Source organism: Urocitellus parryii, chromosome 1, assembly GCF_045843805.1.
Source record: "Urocitellus parryii isolate mUroPar1 chromosome 1, mUroPar1.hap1, whole genome shotgun sequence".
Taxonomy (NCBI): Eukaryota; Metazoa; Chordata; class Mammalia; order Rodentia; family Sciuridae; genus Urocitellus; species Urocitellus parryii.
The window spans coordinates 55,333,874-55,360,079 of record NC_135531.1 but is presented as its reverse complement, the minus strand read 5'-3'; the positions used below and the strand labels follow the sequence as shown (position 1 = coordinate 55,360,079).

Below are 26,206 nucleotides of genomic sequence, written 5' to 3'. Positions count from 1 at the left end.
AAAGACTGAATATTTTCTCTGTTATGCGGCCGCTACCACACAGTAAGGGGTGATAGAGGGAAGAATAGAAGTTCATGGGATTACACAAAGGGGAATGAAGGGAAGGGAGGGAGGATGAGACTAGGATAGACAGTAGAATGAATCAGACATAATTTTCCTATGTTCATGTATGAGTACACGACCAAGGTAACCCCACATTATGTATGACCACAAGAATGCAAAGTTATACTCCATATATGTTACATGTTAAAGTACACTCTACTGTCACTTATTTCAAAAAAGAACAAATACAAAATAAAGAACACAACAATATAACAGGTAATTGAAATTTTAATATACCTAGTTATTAATGTAAAAATTTTAAAAAATTAGTGTTATAGCATTTATTTTGAAGATTAACACAATTGTAAAATAAAGTTTCACAAAGTTGAATTTCCTTAACATTTAGTTTCAATATTAATCTAATCATTTACAGTATACCAAAATGGTAATATTTTACTTTTTTAAAATAAAAGCACTGAAACCCTTCTTAAAGTAGAATACTAACGTGGGGCCCCAGAACATGACACAGAAGGCGAGGTTGCTCTAGTCAGAGGCTCTCCTGGTCTCACACTTCCCTAGGTGTTACCTCTTCAGAAACAGCACAGCCTAAGCATTTTGGGAACTAAGGAATGCAACATTAACAATAAACACTAGAACAAGCAATATTATATCAGGGGACATTCGGATGGATGTCAAAGGGGACGTAAGGGGAACAACATTCACAGAGTCCTGCTGCTCCCGCTGGGCTGTGGGGACATGGAGTCGTGCAGAGTAACACTGATTGAAGACAGGGAGGCTGTGGTGGACCCCGATGGGCCACAGAACCATGGAGAAGCATCTGCCTAAGTTCATGTGTGGTTAAGGGTTAACAGGACAAAAAGAAAACCATGAGACACGTGGCCTTTAGTCAGTTGGCTGGGTTTGCTTACCATGGACCTCTTCTTGAGACTCAGTCTCTGCAGTTTATTCACTTCATAAACACTCCTACAGAGTTCACAACCCTAATGTAGTGCTTATTGTCAAGAGGCTCGTTCTAAACCCTTTACAACTGTGAATACATTTAATCCTCATTACCAATCTATGAGGTAGGTACTATTTTAGTCTCATTTTACAGAAGAGGAAACAAGTACAGAGAGGTCAAGCAACTTGCCCCAAATCACAGAGCCTGACAATGTCGATCTGGGAATCAACTCTCTTTCAAGGGAAAAAATGACACCTGTGAAAAGGTATCATCCATTTTTCCTTAGGAAGAATCTTTTAAGAATTTCTCTTAGGAAATTTGTCCTAGAAAAATTATAGGAAACTGCCTGACTATAGGAAAAAGCAGCACCAGGAGGAGAGTCTACTTGCTCCTCATACAACAAAGATATGATCTCTAAGTTACAATACTTTTTTTTTTTTGTACCAGGGATTGAACTCGACCACTGAGCCACATCCCCAGCCCTATTTTGAATTTTATTTAGAGACAGGGTCCCACTGAGTTGCTTAGGGTCTCACAGTTGCTGAAGCTGGCTTTGAAAACTAGCGATTTTCTTGTCTCAGACTCACAAGCTGCTGGGATTATAGGCGTGCACTACCATGCCTAGCTCTACAACATATTTTAATGACAAACCAATATGGAACTGTACACAGATGAATTCAGGATTTCTCCCATCTCAGTGAAGGCCCTTAGTAGATTTGATTTTCCCCCCCAGTACTGGGGAGTGAACCCAGGGTCTCTTTCACTGAGCTACATCCCCAGCTCTTTTTTAATATTATTTTTGAGACAGGGTCTCAAGACATTGCCCAAGTTGGCCTTGAACTTAAAAATCATCCTGCCTCAGTCTCCTAATGAGCTGAAACTGTTCTGAAATGTTTGAGCAAATCATACTGATTAACATTGCATGCCAGTTAGGCCAATGAGGATCAGATTGAAGAGGCACTTTCTTCTCTACCACAGAGACTAGCATAAAAAAGCAGTAAATAAATAGTAAATTTGTTATAAAAAGTTGTTTCAGATAAGGTTTAAGAATAACCATTTATATCCCAATTCATTACTTTATCATATTCTTGAATTCTTTGCTTTATGTGAGAGAGTTTATTCTTGAGGTATTCACAGCGTTCTTTTTTTTCCAGAAATGAAGGATCCTATAAAAGAAACATAGCTATTATTTTAGCATTTGGCTTTCTCAGCAATGAACACAAAAATCCATTACCCCAGAAAATGGTCCTACACAGAATAACTTGCAGAAGATTTTTAAACCTCCCTAATCAGAACAGCAGTTAAGTTCTTACTTAAAAAAAAAAAAAAAATAGACTGTGTTTAATTAATTAAAGCCACTTCAATTTTATAGCAAAATCAAGTGGGAAGTATAAAGAGCTGAGGCAGCTTCAATAATTTGAAGTATAATAAAAAGTAATTAATAAGTATAGGAAAGATTAATAAGGTCTTTCCAGTTTCTAATTGGTTTATTAGATTAAGTAAAGGGTGGACATAAAAAGATATAAAATAATCATTTTGAAGAAAATGTGGGTGGTAAAGAGTTACAGGTCAGTCCCCACTTTCCTAAGCTGTGAAACTGACAGGACAGAATGTATTCAGGCCTGGGATTACAAGAAAACACCTTCTGTAGCACCCACAGTACCTAACAAGTAGCGTCTTAAGACATATAAAAACGAAATACAGCAAACTCCCCTCTCTCTATGTATGTGTGTATATACATATCTATAATCTCTATATATCTTTATCTCTATAATCTACAATCAGAAAAATTAAAAATTAAACTCTGATAAAGTTTAATTTATAAATTAGATACTAACAACAACTTATAAAACAGAACAACTATAACAACATGCTGTAGTAAAATTGCCACCATCTCTACTCCTGTGCTCTAGGTCATTATTAAGAAATCTTATTACTTTAATACAAGTATATGGTATCTTGACAGTCAATCTGATAACTGGGAAGCTCCTAAGCAACTTGGGTGGTGAGTACAATGTGGATGTGCTGGACAAAGAAATGATTCACAGCCAGGGCAAGCTGGAGAGAGAGTGAGATTTTATCAGGCTACTTGGAATGGTACACAATTTAAAACTTACTAATTGTTTATTTCTGGCATTTTTCTATTTAATTTTTTGGGAATATGGTTGACTGTGGTTAAAACCATGGATAAGGAAGTACTACTGTACTTTAGCAAAAATAATCTAGTTTGTCAATTACCACCAGTGTATCAAGTTAAGAATACACTCTGAAGAAGACAACTGTTTTACTCACATTCTTTTTTTTCTTAAACTCTTCATGGATTCTTGAAATTCTTTCATGTTCCTAAAAATAATATATTGTATATTTGAGTTAAAACATTTGCATTTACTCAAATCATATCTCAGAACACACTGGAAATTAGAAAACAATTTTTGCCTGAAATTATTATGACAATATTCACAGAGAAAATGTTTGAGGGCTTATTATCTGCCAGAGAGGCACTGGGATTCAGGGATGAACAAGACAGAAAGGGTACTGACTGCATAAAACCAGACCCTACTCCTAGTGTCATCTTCTGCCAGCTGTGTGACCCTGGGCAAGCTGTTTATCCCAAGATTTAGTTTCCTGATTGGAAAAGTAGAAATCATAATTGTAAACAGCTCAAAGGGCTGTGAGAAGGTTCACTTATTTGAAATGATGCTTATGAATAATCACATTAGCTATTATTATCATTTTCATCTTCTTTGGAAAGTTCCCTTTCAAGAAACTGGTGGTGCGATTAAGAGATTGAGACTATTTAACTTTTGAAAATAGCTAATATAAGGTTCCTTCTAACTTTATTCTAAGTTTTATATTTACTATAAATACATGTAATAAATATAAAATGTGTTATGGGGTTGAATCTTCCCAAAGGATGTCCCCTTTGGGAACACTAAATGCTCAAAAGGCATTACTAGAGTAATGCTTTCATTTTTTTATGCAAAACTATGTATAGAGGTTACCAGACACAACAAATCTAATGAAAAGTATAATAATTTATAGTCCTAAAATTTCTCTTGAGACAATTTTGTATCACTTACCCATATCCTTTTCCCAGTATATTTTAATTCTTCAATATCTTTTATATTCTGAGACCATGAGTATTGTTTGTGTTTTGATTACTTGCCAGCAGTGAAAATGAACTTGGTAACTCAGTGGTAATGTACAATAATAGGTCCTGGGCCAGGATTAAATTAGCTTCCAGGGTTGGGGAGCTGTACTGGAGATGCAGGAAGAGACAAGAGTGGTAAAACTCACTCTAACCTGCCACAGACACTGAATTCATGAGCTGGTGAGGACCAGAGGGATTATTTGGAACAATATTCCTACTTTACAGTCTCAGAAAAATCTTGTGATTGTTTTATTTTTAAAGGGTGCACAACCAGGTATGTGAGAGAACCTGTGCTTTTAAATAAGCCCATGGAGTTTTGAAATGCCTCCCAAGCTTCCCTATGGACCTGGTGGGAAAATAAATGAGCCTTGCAGACTGTTGCCAAGACAAAGCTCAGCCTGTGGTCTATGAAAAGTTAACTTTTCTGATACAATTAATGAATCTACTTTAGATAAGGTCCAGAGAAGACACAGATTATATCCATGAGCCTGACAGTTTTATTACTTTCTTGCTATGTCATATTAAAAATCAGGGGTAATGACTATTTTATTAATTATGTAGGCACATCATGGTATGATAGTCTCTCAGCCCCACTCTAACCAGAACCCATGGATCCCCCAACTGTAGTCCTATATGCTGGAACTCTTGGCATTCCTACAAAGTACACATGCTGAGACCACTGGGTTTCTGCTCAAAGGCTACAGTGGCAATCAGGGTTTTCAGGATCATTTCTCTCATTTAGCCTTCTCTTCCCAACTATGCTGATCCACTATGGTCTGCTTGTTCTTCCTTACATTCCTCTTCTTTGGGTATGAAAGGGAAGGGGTCTTAGCCTGTTGCCCAAGCTGGCCTTGAATTCCTGGCTTAATTGGACCCTCCTGCCTCAGCCTTCTGTATAGCTGGGACTACAGGTCTGTACCACCATTTCCTGCGTTCCGATGGCCTTTAAACTTAGTCACTCTTCTCAGACTTGTGAACCTGACTTGTTTTCCAAATGGTACTAACTGATCCTCGATTTGCTAGATTTCTCCTGCTTCATGGTACTAGTGTCTCAGCACTACTCCATCACTTCAGAACTGGGAAAAGGTCACTACAGTATACATTTGGTTTAGACAGCTCATAAGTATGAGTAATTTAAATATATACTTACAAGTCTATAGTCAAAACAAAGATGCCCAATTAACTGGGGTTCTCAGGTGAAAATTTTATATGTATACATGTGTATATACACATGTATATATTCACAAGCATAAATGCATTTGACATTTAAAAAAATTTTTAATCATACAAAGCTGGATGCAATGGCATATACTGTAGTTCCAGCAACTTGGGAAGCAGAAGAAGGAGAATAACAAGTTCAAGGCCAGTCTTATCAACTTAGGAAGGTCCTAAGCAACTTAGTGAGAACCTGTCTCAAAATTTAAAAAGAGCCTGGGGATATAGCTCAGTGGTAAAATGTCCCTGGGTTCAATCCTTAATACCATAAAAAAATTTAAGCAATAGACTAGAATATATTTTCTCCATTAAAAAAAAAACATAAATGTGCTCAGCAGCATTATTCATAATAGTTAACAAGTGGAAATGACAGACATAAAGTGTAATATATTGTATTACTGCTTTCTTTTTTTTTTTTGTATTGGGGATTGAACTCAGGAACATCTTACCACTGAGCTATATCCTCAGTTTTTTCTTTTTTCATAGTGGGGATTGGACTCAGGGGCACTAGACCACTGAGCCACATCCCCAGTTTTATTTTGTATTTGATTTAGAGACAAGGTCTCACTGAGTTGCTCAGTGCCTCACTTTTGCTAAAGCTGGCTTTGAACTCCATATCCTCCTGTCTCAGCCTCCAGAGCCGCTGGGATTATAGACCTGTGCCACTGCTCCTGGCCTTTTTTTCCCTCTTTTTTTTTTTTTTTAGCAGGGCCTCGCTAAATTGTCACTGATTACAAGGTATTCTTGAATCAATCAGAGATATAAAAGGTGCACATTGAAATCCTGGTGTCTTTGGAGGCCTGAGGCAACAGGATCACAAGTTCAAGGCTAACCTCAACAACTTAGTAAGATCCTGTCTTAAAATAAAAAACAAAAGGCTGGGGATGTGGCTCACTGGTAAAGCACCCCTGGGTTCAATCCCTAGTACCAATCAATCAATCAATCAATCAGAAAGCTTCAGTCTCATTGGCCCTCTGCCATAGTCACAGAGATCACTCTGATAGTGCACCTAGTAGCTCACATCTGTAGCTTCGGATCTGCTCTCTGTGCCCTAAGCCTGGGTTGGAAACCCTTGGTTGGCCTGGCAGGGAAATGCACTACATTGGTGGTTCCTTATACCCTTCCTCCCCTCATCCCAATTTGAGTGTGCTGCCCTTCTTTGGGACTGTGAGTGAGTATGTATTTTAGGCACATTTATATTTTACTTATGTAGGCAAATAATTAATAAGTAAATTTAATAAGTAAAGGAAAAGGCATTAACTCATGCAATTTGGATGGCAATTTCTTTTTCTTTGGTGCTGGAGATTAAACCCAAGACCATATACAAAGCACGGACTCTTCCCTTGAGCTATATATCCTCATTCCCTTGAATGGTAATGTTTTTTTTTTTTAAAGAATCTTTTTTTTTTTTTTTTTTTTTTTTTAGTTTTCGGCAGACACAACATCCCTATCTGTACGTGGTGCTGAGGATCAAACCCAGGCCGCAAGCATGCCAAGTGAGCACACTACTGCTTGAGCCACATCCCCAGCCCCGAATGGTAATCTTAACTAGTAACTTTTTTTCTTTTTTTGTGGTAGTGGGAATTGAACCCAAGAGCCTCATGTATGCTATATCACTTAGCTATGCCTCCAGTCAGTTTATTATTTTATTTTAAGGCAGTATCTTGCTAAATTCCCCTGGACGACCTTAACTTGCTGTCTGTCCTCCTGCCTCAGTCTTTGAAGTTGCTAGGACAGGTGTGCACCACTGCACCCAGCTTAACTAGTTATCCTGAAAATTTAAAATACTTCCCTAGAAGAGATAGCAGATATAGAGAGTTCCAGATTTTTTTAAAGTTTTTTTTTTTTAGTTGTAGATAGACACAATACCTTTATTTTACATATTTACTTTAATGTGGTGCTGAGGATCAAACCTAGTACTTCATACATGCTAGGCAAGCACTCTACCACTGAGCCACAACCCCAGCCCAGAGAGTTCCAGATTTTTTAAATGGTCAGATTTTATTTCTCCTCTAAACTTCAGTGGTCTTCCTAGGCAGTTGCAGACACTGACCTGTCGGTTTTCTGAATGATGTGGCAACCTGCTCATTACCGCATCTAGCTCATCAAATTTCCTCAAGACAGCTTGAACTTCTGCAGATAGCTCTTTGTACTCTGAAAACTGGTCTTGGAACACAGCTTTATAGCGTTCCCGTTCATCATCTGTTTGAATCACAGGGTATTTTCTGAGGAAAAAACAAACCAAAGTTACAACTTTATCACTAAAACAGGATGTAGGGGAAATCAGCTTAGCTTATTCTTCATTGACTATACTGTACCTTCAGTTCAGTATATTATCTCTTGGATACAAACGACTATTCACATTAATGATTTCAAGCAGAGCATTAATGTGGAGACATGTAAAAAAATGAAAGGCCCAAATGGGACTCCTCAATTCTACCCTGAAGAATTCGGGGTAGACACTCACGCCATGTAGTCAGGCATCACAATGGGTTTAGGAATGTGGCCCGCAGGGATGTGTCCACTCAGCAATTCAGGTTTCATTTTTGTTGTTCTCAAGTCTGTGAAATTAACTTCTGGGTCTCTCTGTCTGTCACTGGTGGCCATTTCACACTGCAGGTTGGGAGAAAAACAGGAATGATATATACACAGGAGTAGGAAAGCAAAACCACCTGAATTTATTCTTAGGGGACAATAGGGAGAGGGCAGGAAGACGAAAAGTAGAAATCCTAATTAACATTTCACTTTAGAATTAAATGTTTCACTTTAGAATTAAATTATGTGGTGCTGAGGATCAAACCAAGTGCTTCACACATGCTAGGCAAGCGCTCTACCACTGAGCCCCAGCCCCAGCCCTAGAATTAAATGTTTTATAGTCACAGGGTGTGCTGACTGTTTTTGTAATAGCTAAGGGGACTCACATTTGGAAAATGGTATATATAATAGGTAAAACATCCTCCAGCTCAAATTACACATTGTATATGTTAAAGGTAGATGATAAAATGAGGCATTAGAGGTCTTAAGTACTTACTTATTTAGGATTCATAAAGTAATTATAAAATAATTTTTAAAATAATTCAAAATAAGAAATTCAGCTGGGTGTGGTGGTGTACACCTGTAATCCAGAACTCTTGGGAGGCTGAGGCAGAAGGATCACATCTTTGATCAGCAAACTAAGCACTTAGTGAGACCCTGTTTCAAAATAAAAAATAGAAAGGGCTGGGGACACAGCTTAGCGGTAAATTGCCCCTGGGTTAAATCCCCAGCATCCCTGGCGGCAAAAAAACTAGCTACTGAGAAGAAGGAATAGAAATGAGTTATACCATTTTTATTATTTTTAAAAGAAAGCAAAGAAACTCTTTCTGATCCTATGTACTTTAAAAAAATTTTAAAAAAATTTCGCAGTACTGGGGATAAAACCCAGGACATTCTACCCTAACTTATATATCCAGCCCTCCCACACTTTTTTTTTTTTTTTTCACTTTGAGACTAGTTCTTGCTAAATTGCCTAGGCTGGCCTTGAATTTGTAATACTCCTGTCTCAGTCTCCTCAGTCCATGGGAATTCCAGGCATATGCCACCACACCTTGATGATCCTCAGTATTTTTAAATGTAAGGGATATGTTCCTGGAACCACAGAATAAAGGCAGCCTATGTTTCTAACTTGCCTAAGTGTCCTTAAACTCTGATTCCTGAAAGGGGCTATGAGAGTTCTGTATTCTAGAGATGGTGAAGTAAGTTACCCTTTAGTTAACAAAAAAAGAAAAACAAACACAAACAAACAACAACAATAAAAATCCCCACCATTTAAGGAAAAAAGAAAGAAAATGCAAGATGAAACAGCCCAGAGAAGTATTAGGGGACAGGTTTTAAAGGCTGATATAGCTAAGAGAGGGGAAATTGGAAGAACCAGCAGAATCCACCCCGAATATGCAGGCAAAGGAGGATGCTCATCTCTGGGGTTGGGAAAAGGCTATTTAGAGGTTCCATTGGACAAGAAAGGCTGGTGGATGACAGAAGAGAGGTTTCCATTTTATACCTAAAGAGGTGAGGTTAAGAGAGAATTAAGTAAATTCTCCAGGGTCATACATCAATTAAGTAGAAAAGCCATAATTAAAACTCAGAACTAGAGCAGAGTGCTTGCCTAGAACGTGTGAAACACTGGGTTCAATCCCTAGCACCACATAAAAATAAAGAAATCAAATAAAGGTATACTGTCCACTTATAAGTACAAAAACAAAACAAAACAAAACAAGTTTTTTTTAAAAAAAGCCCAGAACTATTTGGTTCATTGCTATCCACCCCAACCTTTCTTTTATTTAGGTGGGGTTCTTCTTCTTTTTTTTTTTTTTTCTTTCTTTTTGGTACTGGGGATGGAACCCAGGGCTTTCCAAATGCAAGGCCACCAGTTTGCCACTGAGCTACATTCTCATTGCTACTCCCTTTTTTTTTTTTTTTTGCAGTGCTGGAGATCAAACCCAGGGATTCCAGCAAGAGCTAGGGTAGTGCTCTATCACTGAGCCATATTTCTAGCCCATGGTGCATTAAACATAAAAAAATAATAACCTCAAGAAACCTGCTTATTTAAATGTGTAATGTTGACATCCAAAGTTCCAGAAGCACTGGGGAGTTTGAAAGGAACAGAACAGGCAATGCTCTACCACTAGGGAAGGTCAGAGCATGCTTGGGATCATGATTCTTCTTTGGTGCAGTTACTTCTTCCCCCTGTTAACCCCTCAAGCCTTTGAAAAACACTTGCTGAGTTTAGTGGCTGGGGAGGGGCCCTGTTTCAGTGCAAACAAAATACAAAACAGGATTTTGAAACCTTGCTCTCCATCTTGCCGGACAGTTTTTTAAGTCCTTTGTTTTCTGACTTCCCTACTTTAGACTAGCTTTGAGGTTTGGCTTAACATTAGCTCATTTTAAAAACCACCAGCTCTTAACTCACCAAATAGCACACCCCTAGGACTGGATCAGCTTTGGAGGTTGTTAACCAGCCCAAGGGAGATTACAGAAAGGAGAAGCTCCACACCACAGCACTGGGTGGAAAGGAAACCAGATCATCAAGGCAGAAAACATGCTAAGCCACTTGGGCCCAAAGCAGCAGAAATGCAAGTGGGTACAGAATGAGGAAACAGCAAGGATATTTTAGGGAACACATTTTGAGGTTAGTATTCATTCTACTGTGTTTTGTGTTAGGGTGCCATTTCTTTTTTCTTCATTTTTTTTTTCTTTTTAAGGGTTCTATTTCTTCATCCTAATGAATTCCTCTGTTTAATTTTGAAAATGAATCATGGTATTAAACATCAAGGGACACTTTTTTGGCTTGAAAAAATAGATTTCCATTTTGTGGCATCTTTCTTTAGCTTAACTTCTAAACATTTGATGATCTAGTTCTCTGGTGCTGGCTGAGGAAGCAACTATGGAACATGGCCCTGGGCATTAATCTCAGATTTCCTGGTCAAAGTCTTGAATTCTGCCCAGGTAGTCACAATGGGTAGGAGAAGCCATAATTAATTTGTTTCTAGATTAAAAAAAAAAAAGTTAAGCAAGAACTATCATTTACCTTACTTGCCCATCTCTAATTCTCAGATTTACCTTTTAATACGAAAAGAGAGTTTTTAAGAAGTTGAATTTCCAGATAGACTATGTTGTCTGCTTTAATATTTTTTAAAATTTGGTATCTTAACATTTTGTGGTTGTTGTTGTTTTGGGTAAATCTCATTGATCATCAGTGTGGAGAACTCAACTGGAAAGAAATCGAAACATCAGACAAAGAATTAAAACCTCTAGGCTTTCATGGGTGGGAAATATTAGACTCCAGGGGCTAGGGATGTGGCTCAAGCGGTAGCGTGCTCGCCTGACATGCGTGCGGCCCGGGTTCGATCCTCAGCACCACATACCAACAAAGATGTTGTGTCCGCCGAGAACTAAACAATAAAACATTAAAAATTCTCTCTCTCTCTCTCTCTCTCTCTCTCTCTCTCTCTCTCTCTCTCTCCTCTCTCACTCTCTCTTTAAAAAAAAAAAAAAAGAAGAAATATTAGACTCCAGCCCTTGAATGGGACACTCTTAAATAGTGCTCCTAATTACAAACATCCAAGGAAGGAGAGAGAAAGGGCCGGCAGCCCCAGTTTTAATGTGACCTTTCTTTGCTTCTAATCAATTTCAGTTTCGTCAGCAAATATCAGAAATGCTTTATTGTGATATAATAGAAAATAATTAAGCAACAGGACAAGTAATGCTATGGATATTATTATTAAGCTTTTCAAATTAAAAAATAGGCTGAATATATCCTTTAAAGTTATAAACAGGGAAAGCCAGTGAATTTGTTTTTCTGTGCATTTGTCAGATTTCTAATTCTTTTCCCCTTAGAGGGTATAATGTAACAATATAAAGCCTCCACTCTAAACCCATACCCTCATCCTCAAGGCCCAGATTAGATTTTGACTTTTCCATCTTGAAATACCTACTCAGCACTGAGGGTTTACTAGAATTTGCTGCTGTCTCTATTTGATCATATTTTATGTCTGTATATTAATTCATTTCCAAATGACCTTAGCTTTTTAAAAATTATATTTGTTAACGTACAAAATAATAAGGGGTGGCCTAGTATATAGTCTAAACAAGGGAAAGAAAACAGAAGTTCAGAGAAGGTAAGTAATTTCCACAGGATTACAGAGTTACTAAGTAGCTGCTCTGACACCATAATTCAGATATCTAATTCTACAGTTCATTTCCTCTTCATCACATGCCACTACCTCTCCCAGGCTAGTCTTGGATTTTTCCCTGCTGATTTAGGAAGGAAGCAGGTGAAAATCATACCCAATGAAAACTGGAGATACTGTCCTTTCTATCAGGTATCTCATGGGCAAATCCAATAGAGAGTCATCAACTAAATAATGAGATCACTGAGGTCTATCTGTAGAATATACCTAAATCTGTTCATCCATAGAGATCTATCTCCAGGAAAAGAGAATGTTAAAAGGATGCTTTTTGGCTTTAGCTCTTATATCTTTTTTTATTTTCCTCGGTACTAGGGATCAAATTCAGGGCTTCGTACTTGTGAGGCCTGTGCTTTCTACCAGTGAGCTATACAGTAGACCGCCTTGTGATTTTTGTTTGTTTGTTTGTTTTTTGGTATTGGGATTGAACCCAGGGGCACTTAACCACCAAGCCACATCCCTAGCCCTTTTTATTTTTTATTTTGAGACAGGGTCTCACTCAGTTGCTTAGGGCTTCACTAAATTGCTAAGACTGGCTTTGAATTTGCGATCCTCTTACCTCAGCCTCTCAAGCTGCTGGGATTATAGGTGTGCGCCACTGTGCCTGGCTCCTCTTTAAAATTTTTATTTTGAGACAGAGTCAAGTTGCCCAGGCTGGCTTCGATTGTAGTTCTCCTGCTGCAGCCTCTAGAGTAGCTGAAATTACAGGCGTGTGCTACCATATCCAGCTTAGGTCCCATATTTTGAAATAGTAGAGGAAGCTAATTGTATTCATATGATTTCCAAAAGACTTGTGGGACTGGAAGTTCCAGCATCTACTAAGGTTATTCCTGACCATTCCAGTACCTCTCAGAATCAGGAGCCCTGTAACACACCTGAACATGCCATATGCCAACCTCCCAGGGCAGCCTGAAAGAGTTCCAGGGTTAGAACTCTCTGACAGAACATCCTAATCCTGTGCCACCTACATATTCTTTTTTGGGGGGTGGGGAAGTACTGAGGATTGAACTCAGTGGGCTTGACCACTGAGCCACATCCCCAGCCCTATTTTGTATTTGATTTAGAGATAGGGTCTCACTGAGTGCCTCGATTTTGCTGAGGCTGGCTTTGAACTTCCCATCCTCCTGCCTAAGCCTCCTAAACCTCTGAGATTACAGAGGTGTGCCACCATGCCCGGCTGGACATTCGTTTTTTGTTTATTTATTTATTTTTAAGTTGTCAATGGACTTTATTTTATTTATACATGGTGCTGAGAATCAAACCCAGTGCCTCAGACATGCTAGGCAAGCTCTCTACCACTGAGCCACAAGCCCAGTCCAATTATTTATTTTTTAGTTGTAGATGGACATATTTATTTATTTATTTATTTATCTGGTACTGAGGACTGAATTCAGTGCGTCACACATGCTAGGCAAGTACTCAGCCCCAGCCCGCACTCGTACGTTCTTACCAAACAATAATACTGACTGCACTATCTTCTGGGGCAACTTTCTCCAATTTGTCCTGGCATTTGGGGTTGACTCTGTTCTGCACTCAATTCCATTAGTAAATCCCATCATCCACCTCAGAGAAATTGACCAGGAAGCCCATAAATTCTACCCTGGGCAAAAATGACAACTACTGCTACATTTTCACTATATCCCAATGAGACAGCCCTGTCCAGCCTGGTGCTGGACAAAATATATAACATTCACAAAATATATAACTTTAACCCTCCAAAGCTAACAAACTCTTCTACCCAAAAGTATGTTTTGCTTATTTATTTATCTATTATTTATGTTTGTGATTCTGGTGATTAAACCTGGGAATTCATGCATACCTGTGCTTTACCACTAAGCTATATCCCCAGCCCAAGTTGTCATCTTTTATAAAATAATTCCCTTTATCTAAATTGTGTGTGTGTGTGTGTGTGTGTGTGTGGATTAAACCTTGGACCTTGCATGCTAGGGAAGCACTCTTCCTTGGAATGATGTCCTTAACCCTTAATTTGACTTTTAAAAAGTTTTACATTTTATTTTTAAATTGACAATCTGTACACATGGTATATAATTCAAAGGTCTAAAAGGGAACATAATGAAAACTAAGTCTTCCTCTCTCATCTTCCCAGTTACCCAACTGCTCTCCCTACAAGGCAACCAGTATTATCAGTTTCAGGGTGTACAATATATATAATTCACAGCTTTCAAGTACCTTCCCTCATTTAACTTGCTCTAATTAATACTACTGTCGTGGAATAAGAACAAGTCTAATTGAAATGGATATCCTCAGAGCAAGCAATAAATATCAAAAAAATACAAGCTAGTACAAGTCTCTAACACTAGTTCTGGGAGAGGCTGAGGCAAGAGGATCACTTGAGCCCAGGAGTTTGAGACCAGCCTGGGCTACTGGTGAGACCCAGTCTCAAAATTTTTTTTTTTTTTTTTTTTTAAAGAGAGAGTGAGAGAGGAGAGAAGGGGAGGGAGGGAGAGAGGGAGAGAGAGAGAGAGAGAGAGAGAGAGAGAGAGAGAGAGAGAGAATTTTTTAATATTTATTTTTTAGTTTTCGGCGGACACAACATCTTTGTTGGTATGTGGTGCTGAGGATCGAACCCGGGCCGCACGCACGCCAGGCGAGCGCGCTACCGCTGAGCCACATCCCCAGCCCCCCAAATTTTTTTTGAATAAATAAAAAACTAACTAAAATACTTTGAGAATGAGAACTTACGACAAAGCATGATAAAAAACAAACCAAAAGAAACTCACTCAAAATAGAATCACTGTAATTCTATACCCAATATTTAAAGTATATATGCTTGTAGTACTAGGTCTATGCTGCCCCACGAAAGAGGAGTGCTGCAATCTTCCATAAACCAGCTAATGCCAGCCTCACTTGCTGTACACCTGGTCATTCCAGACTGGTCAACTTGATTTCTAAACGTCTATGACTATCCAAAAAAATCCCAGCAAGGTTGTTAAGCCATAACAACTATAATTCAGATAATTCAATGTGTCAGAAATTGTTTAATACAATTGATTCTTTAAAAAATATGACTAATTATATAACCCAAAGGATGCTTTGACCACCTACTAATGAATTTGAGACATTATCATCTATAAGCTGAAGCATCAATCTGTAAGCCAACTATTTAATTTTATGGTCCTTAAAAGATCTCCATCTCTCTCATTTACATATATACACACATCACACACTGCTAATCATTTTTCTGTTTTTCTTTTCCACTAGACTTGCAAGCCCTTTGAAATATATATTTGAAATACACACACACACACACACACACACACACACACACACACACACCCCTTTATGGACATCATTCCAAGGTAGAATGCTTCCCTAGCATGCAAGGTCCAAGGTTTAATCCCCACCACCCCCACACACAATTCACATACCTTTATTTTACTTTATTTTTATGTAGTGCTGAGGATTGATCGAACCCAGGACCTCATTTGTGCTAAGTGCTCTACCGCTAAACCACAACCCCAGCCTCTGAAAATGGGCTTTTTAATGTTCATTATCATGAGTCCATAGCCAAAATGGCACATGTTTGTTCAGTGAATGAATTAATGATGACATTGAAGTATTAATCATGATCCCTTGGACAGACTGTACATCTTCTTTATAAATCCCTTATTTCAATGTGAATAAAACATTTTCAAATTGTTTGTGTGTCACAATGTCAAGAATAAAGTTACAAGTTAAAAGAGATATTATGAGGGCTGGGGATGTGGCTCAAGTGGTAGCGCGCTCGCCTGGTATGCGTGCGACCCGGGTTCGATCCTCCTCAGCACCACATACCAACAAAGATGTTGTGTCCTCCGAGAACTGAAAAATAAATATTAAAAATTCTCTCTCTCTCTCTCCTCTCTCACTCTCTCTTTAAAAAAAAAAAAAAAGGGATATTATGAAGAATATATATATTTTTTATTTTCTGAAATAGGGTTTTGCTATGTTGTCCATGTTGTATAGGCTGGCCTTGAACTCAGGTTTCTGCTGCCTCCATCTCCCATTGGGCTGACAGTACAAGTATAAGCCACTGTGCCCAGTTCATAAGGTATCTTCAAAATGTATTCACTTACACAGGCTCATGAGAATAAGGTAGGAGGTTCATAAGTTTGAGACCAGCCTCAGCAACTCAGCAAAACCCTCAGCAATTTAATAAGACCCTATCTCAAAATTAAAAAAAAAAAAAAAACGAAGAAGAAAGTATTGGAGATATAATTCAGTGGTAAAGCATCCCAGGCTCAATCCCCAGTACTATCCCTGTCCCACAAAAAAAGTATTCACTTAAAAGATTTGTGAAAATTAGCAACTTAGAGAGGAAAAAATGAACAGAATATGAACAGATCCATCAATAACTTGAAAATGTAAATATAACATATGAGAAATGCACAATCTCATTCCTGATTCAAAGAAATACCATTTTTCACATATCATTTTGACAAATGTCAACAAACTTCCTAACATACTATATAATAAGGTGAGGAAACCTGCAGTGCTGGAAATGAAAGCTGGTTAAAACCTCCATAGGTTCAATCCCCAGCACTGCAAAAACAACCACCCAAAACAAAAACCAGTCAACCATCCAACAACAACAACAATAAAAAGAAACCTTAATAGGACAATCTGGCAATCAAAATGGGAAGGCATATCCTTGGGCTGGGATGTAGCTCAGTGGAAAAGTACCCCTGTGGTTCAATCCCTAATATGAGGGCGGGGCGGGGGTGGGGAGCAGAAACTATTTATGTATTAATAAGAATATCTTAGGGGGCTGGGGTTGTGGCTCAGTGGTAGATAGCTTGCCTAGCACATGCAGGGCCCTGGGTTCCATCCTCAGCACCACATATAAATCAATAAAATAAAGGTATTGTGTCCAACTACAACTAAAAAATAAATATTAAAAAAGAAAATATCTTAGAAAGTATTAAGAGAAATAAGAGACCATAGCATCCTACCATGTGTGTAAAAGGTGGAAACAGAGTAAGCATGTATAGAGTTGTGAGATATGTATATCCTGTTCATTTCTGAAACGAACACAAGACACTGATAAAAACTCCAGCCCCCTCCCCCAACTGGCAGAAGAACTAGAAAGCTGTGTACAGAAGTCAGAGAAGACTGTTAATAGACACTTTCGAATTTTGAACTAAGAGAATATTACCCCTTTCAAACAAATCCAAAGGCTGATTCTTATTGCTTAGAAATAATGCCCAATATCTTGAAAAGGAACTTTTCAATAAGGGTAAAATTGTGATTATTAAAATATACTATGCTGGGTACAGTGGCTCGTGCCTATAATTCCAGAGACTCAGGAGGCTGAGGCAGGAGGATCACAAATTTGAGACCAATGTTGGCAACTTATTGAGACCTTGTCTCAAAAAATAAAATAAAATAAAATAAAATAAAATAAAATAAAGGGCTGGGAATGTAGCACACAGGTAGAGCAATCCTAGGTTCAGAAAAAAATTATTATTCACATATACGTAAATATTTATGACAATGGCATCTCACAGAATCCTCTCAGAAAATTATGAGGTAGAAATTATAATTATTATTCCAGTTTTACACATGAAGAAACAGAGGGCTAGGGCTGTAGCTCAGTGGTAGAGTGCTCACCTCACATGTGGAAGGCACTGGGTTCGGTCCTCAGCACCACATAAAAATAAAATAAAGATATTGTGTCCATCTACAACTAAAAAAAGAAAAAAGAAAAAAAGAAAAGAAACAGAAGCATGAAAGGGTTCAAAAACTTGCTACAGTCAGGTGTGTACATGCCTGTAATTCCAGAAAGCTGAGGTGGAGGATTGGGAGTTCAAAGCAGCTTCAGCAACTTAGTGAGGCCCTAAGCAACTTACCAAGACCCCACCTCAAAATCAAATATAAAAATGTTTAGGAATATGGCTCCGTGGTTAAGTACCCCTGATTCAATCCTTGGTACAAAAAAAAAAAAAAAAAATGCCATAACTAGTAACTAGTCACACAGCTAGTAAAGTATGGAATAAGAACACCCTAACACTATAAATATTTGACATCTGAAAACAAGATGAGAAGAATAAAAAAAGAATAGCAAATAATTTAAAAGACAAATGAAGAGTTGGACATGGTAGTACACACCTGAGGATTGCAAGTTCATGGACAGCCTCAGCAACTTAGCAAGGCTGTGTCTCAAACTAAAAAAATTTAAAAAAGGTCTTTTAGCTCAGTGTGTGCCTGGCATTCTATGGCCTAACCCAAAGCCTTGGGTTCAATCCTCAGTACAGCTAAAGGAAAAACAAATTAGGAAAATTACTTTCATATAAAAAAAATAAATTTTAAGGAAAACCAGCTATGTTCACTTATATAAACTTCCATTTAAGAAAATTAAAAGGGATAGTTCAGAGTCATTTTTTTCTTTTAGTATTAGGAAAAATTGGAAGTCTTCTCATGAACTCATTGTAATAGCTTTACTTTCACAAATGGATGTTGCTACTATGTAGATAAACAGACACAAGAGAAAAGTATAACAAATCTAGAGAAAGCAAAACATGAAGTAAACTTTCTTCTCACCATTTTTCTTTTCGATGGCAAAGATGGCTCATTTATCTGGAACAAAAAGTGAAAAATGATTTTTCAAAGGTGTGTTAAGTTACTTTGCAAATATTTTCATCCGCTTGGATTTACAGCCTAATTTCAAGTATGCAGAGATTGATCCTCTACTTAATGGATGTTTCTCTTACTCATGCGCCTAGATTTTTATGGATCAGTAGATCCATAAAAATACCTGGAGGGGATAAGATTATGTAGCATCCCTATTTAAAATTATTTTAGTTTAATAGTAGCAAAAAGTGTTAAAGTATGTTCTGTTAGCTTCATTATACCCTGAAATAAACTGATGTTTTCCTATCTTCTTCTTTTTTTTTTTTTTTTAAATTGCAGAATCACATCGGTTACACACTCACATTTTTACACAATACCTTTATTTTATTTATTTTTATGTGGTGCTGAGGATCGAACCCTGGGCCTCAGACGTGCAAGGCCAGCGTTTTACCGCTGAGCCACAACCTCAGCCCTCCTATCTTCTTAAGAGATATAAGCAATAGGGGCTGGGGTTATAGCTCAGTGGTAGAGTTGAGCTATAACCGCAGCCATCAGAGGATGGATAATTGTAGTTCCCTGTCAATCAAGAGCATAGAGAAGACTTGGACATAAGGGGATTGTGGAGACTATTAGGTAAATTGCTTGAATTACCTTGACATTTTATTTATTCCTGGCTATTATTACCTTGAATGATCAAAGAGCTAACATGTTTATCATATAAAATTAATAGAAAAAATTCAAGAATACTAACATTTTCTAACCTTTAGGAAGTTATAACAATACAACAACTGAGGTAACTGAGGTCTAATCAAGTGTTATGAAAAATCTTATAGAAACAAATGTTTGTTGAGAAATGCAAAATAAAGTATCATGCTAATAATGATAATCATTAATGAAGAACTTTGAAATGTTAAAATTTAATAACTTATTAAACTAGCATAAAATTATGTAGAAGAGTCTCACTATCTGGATTTCACACTGATTAGAATTTTAAATTCTTTATTTGTACAGAGAGATATAAATTTAAGAAATATGCTTGGAGTGCCAAAATAAATTTTTAGAAATGATTTGAATCTAAGTAGGATTCTAGAAAGATGAATGTCTTCTGTAATAATAAATTATGAATCACACTGAAACTTTGAGGTTCTTTATAACATGTAGGTTCTTATTATAAAACTATTTACAATTGTTCTATATTAGATTTACAAAAGATTAAAATAAAATACATGTCAATGTGTGTTATTATGAGGACAGGATTTAATTTTTATTTATACCATGTACAATTATATACTATCTAGGAAGTTTTGGAAAAAATAGGAAAGGAAAAATTCATAATACAGTTAATGTAAAATTAAGAAAAATTTTAAGGTAAATATTGATATTTTCAGTGGCACAGAAAAATCTATTGCTCATATCTCTTTTTTTTAACGATATTTTTTTAAGATGGACACAATATCTTTACTTATTTTATTTATTTTTATGTGGTGCTGAGGATTGAACCCAGTGCCTCACATGTGCAAGGCACGCGCTCTACCACTGAGCTATAACCTCAGCCCTTATTGCTTATATCTCTTAAGAAGATAGGAAAACATCAGTTTATTTCAGGGTATAATGAAGCTAGCAGAATATACTTTAACACTTTTGCTACTATTAAACTAAAATAATTTTAAATAGGGATGCTACATAATCTTATCCCCTCCAGGTATTATTCTTTTTTCTCATCATTCTCATTATTTTTATCCTCAGTGTTCTCATTACATTTAATTAGTTAAATTCAAGAAATAAAAACAAGCATAGAGCTTTTAATTTTAATAGTTTAACCCACAGTAAGAATGAATTATTAAAACCAATAGGCAAGTTTTCAGGGTATATTCATTAGAATTCAACCTCTCAATATTTTTTAAAAAATGTGGTTTTCCATATTCTTATTTGGCATTATTTAACTCATTGGAAGAAATTAATTATAACACTTAAATGAATACTTTTCTCCTGCAACTGAAAAAAATTACACATTTTTATTTATTGATTTTTGCAATACTAGGGATTGAACCCAGGGATGCTCTACCACTGAGCTACATCCACAGCCCTTTTTATTTTGAGACAGAGTCCCTAGGATTATAGGCATGTGCCACTGTTCCTGGCTAAATTTTACCATATTAAAGAATCAAAATTGTTTTCAAACTAGGTGTAGTGACTCAAGCCTATAACCCTAGGAACTCAGAATTCTGAGGCAGGAAGATCGTGAATTCAAGGCCAGCCTCTGCAATTTAGTGAGACACTGTCTCAAAAAATGAAAAGGACTGGAAATGTAACTCAGTGGCAAAGTGCCTCTGGGCTCAATACCCAGTATCCAAAAAAAAAAAAAAAAAAAAAGAGTTCTCAAAGTTACTTTAATGATGAGACACTTATTGTACAGGTATGTTATTTTTCTTTACTGAAATTCAGTAGTTGTTCAGTAGCTGTTTTTCTCTTTAGCATCACACAGCCATAATAACACAGATGACAAACTTCCTATTACACATCTGGTGTCTACTTGCAACAATAAGCAACTCCAGAATGGCTTATCTCAGTCAAAGCAAGTCAGACGTCAGACATGAGGTAGGATTTTCCAACCTCAGACACATGAATACATATATATGTAGGGGTGGAGGTTGGGGGGGGGGAGAGAGAGAGAAAGAGAGAGGTAGGTAGGTGGATGTTGATAAAAGCCTTCTGTTCCAACTATCATGTATTTTTAACAAGGGAGCAAATTACAGAAAACAAAATAAAACAAAACAATAAGAAATGAGGGATTGTAAAATCACTTACCTCCTGCGGTTCCATATATTCCCTGTGTCTCCGAGCTGCCTCATGCCTCCAGAGCTTTAGGCAAACCAAAGCACTGATAAGATAGACAATCATGGTGACAAAGAGGAAGATCATTGCTGCTATTTGTCCTCCTTCTACTCGGCAGAACACTGCATTTATTGGAGTATTAAATAATGGATAGTAGCAAAGTCCACCTCGGTTGGTATCATTCACATAGACTATAGCTGCCGCCATGTACAAGATAAACAAAGCAACATTAATTCCAAATTCAGTTAGGGGCCACCAATTAGAGTCCAAAAGAATAGTTCGGTAATACATGGACATGCCAAGAACCAGAACAATAATGGTAGCAATCCAAGCTAATCCAGCAACCACCAGTACAAAAGGGGTCTTGGGGCCACTGTAGTAATAGCCCCCATACATACTGCCCAGGCCACCAACGCCTCCCATGCCATACGGCTGTGAATATCCAAACAAGTTATACCACTCGCTGTCCTTGTGAATGTAAGCTGTGACACATGCGAAGACTCCGGCCCCCAGAAGCAGCTCCACCACACCCAGAATTCTCAGCAGACCTGCCCAAGACTTCATGTAGGAATACCTCAGGTTGTACTCCTCTACCTTCTCACTGTATGTTCGAGCTGTCTGTGTGTGTCGGTCCAGAGATGCATAGGGATCCTGGGGAAACATCCCATCAGACTCTTTTGGGGAATTAAAAGTGCCTTCTGACCCTCCAGAAGGATCTTTGTAGGAGCTGGGGGGAGATCGGTGGTTGCATCTTGATGGAGAGGCAGGAGGTGAACATTTCACACCATCGGAGATGTATCTGATATCAGACACTGACTTATCCCATTCTGGGTCCTTTTTCTTTCCCCTGAAGAAGTTCTTCCAGGAGTCAGGGACAAAGCGTCGTACGGGCTTGAGGTCTGGTGCAATGGCTGGTTCCTCAGTGTCACTTGAGTAGATGTCTGGGCCGAATGGTGGCTGTAATGGGAGAGGGGGAGGTGGCAAAGGATCAGCACTTACAGCCAGCTCACTGTCGTGAAGAGTCTGGAGGGTTCTTACTGTGCCATCTTGATGAGGCAAGTCCCCTGGGACCTCATTGTAGCCTCTCTCCCGAATCCTGGATCTTCCATCATTTGACGACATTTGTGACTTTCACACCTGAGACCAAAGATTATAGTTTTTACTTATGCTTAGTTATTTATTCTTTCCATGATGCTGATTTTATTTACTTTGTAGCAAAATGTATTCAGGAGACCAACACAATTATATCTAATTATTATGACATATAAAAATAAAAAATAAGCATGTATATTTTAGGTATATGTAACAATTAGATAACTCAAGAATACCAAGTTACTACTTTATGCCATTTTAAGTACAATCAAAAATTTAACTATTAACTCTGAATTTTACATAATGAAATATTTAGCCAAGCATGGTGGCACATATATGTGTGTGTGTCTAATTTATCTAAAAACCCTATAAACAGTAAAATATAAAAAACAAAAATGAAAAACTTTAACATTGTATAATGCTAACACAATCCCAAGTAGAGTCCTTCCTTCAGACATCTAAAACAAAATATTTAAGAGTCTAAGCATACCAAAGTTTGATGGGTCAGCAATATAATCATTTTCATTAACTCACACGTGCTTTGGAATGTCCAAAGAGAAGCAGTCTGTTAAAACACAGCTCCTTTCCTTCCTAAAACAAGGAAGTCATTTAGAAGACTTGTCCCCTCTAAAACAGTAACACTTGATACTAGATTTCATTTTATATTATTGTGGTACTGAGGATTGAACCCAGGGTGCTTTGCCACCAAGCAAAATTCCCAGCTCTTTTTCTTTTTTATTTTGAGACAGGGTCTTGCTAAATTGCCCAGGCTGGTCTTGAACTTGCAGTACTCCTGCCTCAGCCTGGAGAGTAACTGGGATGACAGGCATGTGCTACCATGCCCCGCTTGATACTAGATTTTAAAGGTTCTTAGAGGTAAAAATTGCCAAAGGTTAAAGTTCCCAGAGGTACAAAATAGCAGCATCAGTGACTAGGAATATCATTCTTTCCAGAACAATTATCTATAAGTGATTTGCTGTCACGTAAGAAAAACTTACGAAATATTCAATCTAACTGAAAAAGTACTTTTACCAAGTTTGTTGATTTCTTTCATGAAATCAATGACCAGGACACATACACAAAAAGAAAGAAACCATTTGTTAAAGTAACTACTAGGTTTAAGGTACATTGAATTTCTCCCTTGAATTGTTTCTAAATATTTCTTGAAGAGTTATTAGACACATGGTATTGTATTTGCACAACGAAGTTCTCAAAATTAAAATGGATAACCACACCTTTAAGATGCTGAAAAATTTAGATATTCCTAGGCTTTGTTTCATTTTACTTTATAAAATGGAGACCTGTTATTCAACAAATATTTACTAAGCACCTGCCATGCATCAGGCATGCTGGTCTGTCAGTGAACAAAGTAGGATAAAGTCTTTGCCTGTATGGACATAGAATTCTAATGGGGGGTGACAGGTGATAAATAAATAAAATATGTAGTATGCTAAGGAAACAAGTTTACAAGGGGGCCAGGAGTGCACTGTTGACAGTGTTATGGTTTTAAATGGAATGGCCTGGGAAGTCTTCATAGAGAGTATGATAGTTCAATACAGAACTAAAGATAAAGGAGGAAGCTAGGCAGATATCAAGAAGAGTGCTCCTGGGCAGATAAAATGACTACTGCAAAAACCCTTTAGCAGGAACACCTAACAAGTTTAAGAACTATGAAGGCAGGGAGGCCAGCATGGCAGCAGCAGAGTGAGAGTGTGTGGAGTAGAACTGAGTCCATCTCATCACATAGGGCCTTGAAAACCACTGGAACAGATTTTGGCTTTACTGGGAGTGAGATGAGAAGTCATTGGAGAATTCTAAGTAGAAGAGTGACTTGATCTGATTTGTTTTAACAAGATCACTTGGATGATGTGTTCAGAGAATACACCAGAAAGTAAACTGGACGACCAGCTAGAAAGCCACTGAAATAATCCAATGGACCATGTTGGATGGAGTCTGAGAAAAGGTAAAATATTAGGTTCAGGGAATTAAGGTATTATAGGAATTTTCAAACTTAATACAAAGTGGAAAGAATAGTATTATGAACCTTTGTATAGACATCAATTAGCTCCAACAATTACCCAGCTATGGCCAATTTTGTTTCATCTATATTCCCCCATCCTATTCTCTCTGTCAGTAGATTACACTGAAACAAATGTCAGACATCCATTTAACTGCAAATTCTTCATTTTTCCATCTCTGGAGAAGAGCAGGATGAAAAGTTTCAGATGCTTGTTAGCAATGCAGGGCTGTCAGGGAGGCAGTCTACTCACAGAGAGAATTTTATTGTCTAAAAATATTTAAATTCAAGAAATGCATAGTACTGCTGGGATGTAATTCGTTGGTAAAGTGCCTGCTAGGCTGTCTAGGTTCCATTCTCAGCACAGCAAAAAAGGAAATGAAATGCACAGTATTTCTTTTTTCTCTACTAATGCAGTTTTTGAAATACATTCCTAAAAAACATACAAAAACACAACAAGTAACTTCGGCAAGTTTTACATAATGCCACTCAATATCTATGATATATATGAACCTACAGGAGCTTAATCTCACTGATCTTCACCTGAGAAAAGTGGCTTATTTGAGTCAGACCACTTTATCAATGCTTAAATAAAAAGCAACAATTTTAAATTTGAATTGTAGAAAAGCAAAATATCTTAAAAGGGGAAAGTCAGCCGTATTTTCTCTCATGTTAAATATCTGGATACACCTTATGCCTTCAGGTCGCTTAGGCGGAGCCGCTTTGTTTAATTCGGGACCAGGACCCTGACTATCAGTTCTGTTGGAACAGATCTTAGGCAAGCCACAGCGGTGGTGAAGAGAAATGGTTCCCTCGGCGAAGTGTCAAGGGAATCACGCCAGGTTACTTTTACATTCCCAGAATCACCGCCTTTCCTGGCTTTCAATTTTGCTGGGCCCAAGAAAAGGATCGATTTCAGGTATTTCTGGGCCTCGTGGGGATGGGGGAGCAGGGGAGGCCCCTGCGGGACTGCCAGGGACAGAGCATCTCCCCCGCCCTCTCCCCCGGAGCCTTTGGGCACCGGGTCCCAGAGTCTACTGTCCATCGCTCTACCCACCCCCTGGAAGCGTCCCGCCTTTGGGTTCCTCCTGAAAATACACTCTTTCGGGATTCGGCCCCAAAGTGACCGGAACTAAGTCGCGCCAGACGTCCCAGGTCAAGACAGCCCGAATTCCAGTGGGGGCGACCGCCGCGAGCCGGAAGGCCGGCAGCACCTGCGGTGCGGAACCCCGCGGGACCGGGTCCTCCCCGCCCTCCCGCCGGTGCGTCTCCGCCGCGGATCCGGCCTGCGTCGCCGGGTATCGAGGGCCTGAACTGAGAGCGCGGCAGCCGGGGAGCTCCGGGGGCTGCGGGAGGCGCCCAGAGGGGCTGAGGGCTCGCCCGCCCCGCGCACCTGTAGAGGCCGCCGGGCCCTTCCGTCTCGTTCGGGTCACGCGGCTCCACCCAGCGCCCCACTCACCTGCGAAGCGGCCGGGAAGAGCGCGCGCCGCCTGGGGCACCGAAACCGGGATCGGGCTCTGAGGCGGGGCCGGGGTGGGCCGAGCAAGCTTCGCCCCGCCCGGCTTTGTCAGCCCGGACTCTCTCGCGGTGAGCCCAGC

The 26,206-nt window shown here is 38.5% G+C and overlaps 1 protein-coding gene across 1 annotated transcript; it reads right to left on the bottom strand.

Moving 5' to 3' along the window:
* Window positions 1-465: 465 nt before the first annotated feature.
* Window positions 466-26,113, bottom strand: Marveld2 (MARVEL domain containing 2). Its single transcript, XM_026390849.2, has 7 exons — window positions 26,068-26,113; window positions 21,473-22,636; window positions 18,635-18,670; window positions 7,837-7,982; window positions 7,423-7,594; window positions 3,296-3,346; window positions 466-2,169 (listed from the first exon to the last, which is right to left on the bottom strand). The coding sequence occupies exons 2-7, from the start codon at window positions 22,619-22,621 to the stop codon at window positions 2,047-2,049; spliced, it is 1,677 nt and encodes a 558-aa protein (XP_026246634.1). The 5' UTR covers window positions 22,622-22,636; window positions 26,068-26,113; the 3' UTR covers window positions 466-2,046.
* Window positions 26,114-26,206: the final 93 nt, after the last annotated feature.

Bases quoted from the DNA above. Each gene is read 5' to 3' on its own strand.
- Marveld2 (XM_026390849.2), bottom strand. From the start codon at position 22,621: ATGTCGTCAAATGATGGAAGATCCAGGATTCGGGAGAGAGGCTACAAT. The intron at 18,671-21,472 runs GTAAGTGATTTT...TTTTTGTTCCAG, and splicing joins AATATATGGAACCGCAGGAG to ATAAATGAGCCATCTTTGCC. The intron at 7,983-18,634 runs GTGAGAAGAAAG...CCCAACCTGCAG, and splicing joins TGCCATCGAAAAGAAAAATG to TGTGAAATGGCCACCAGTGA.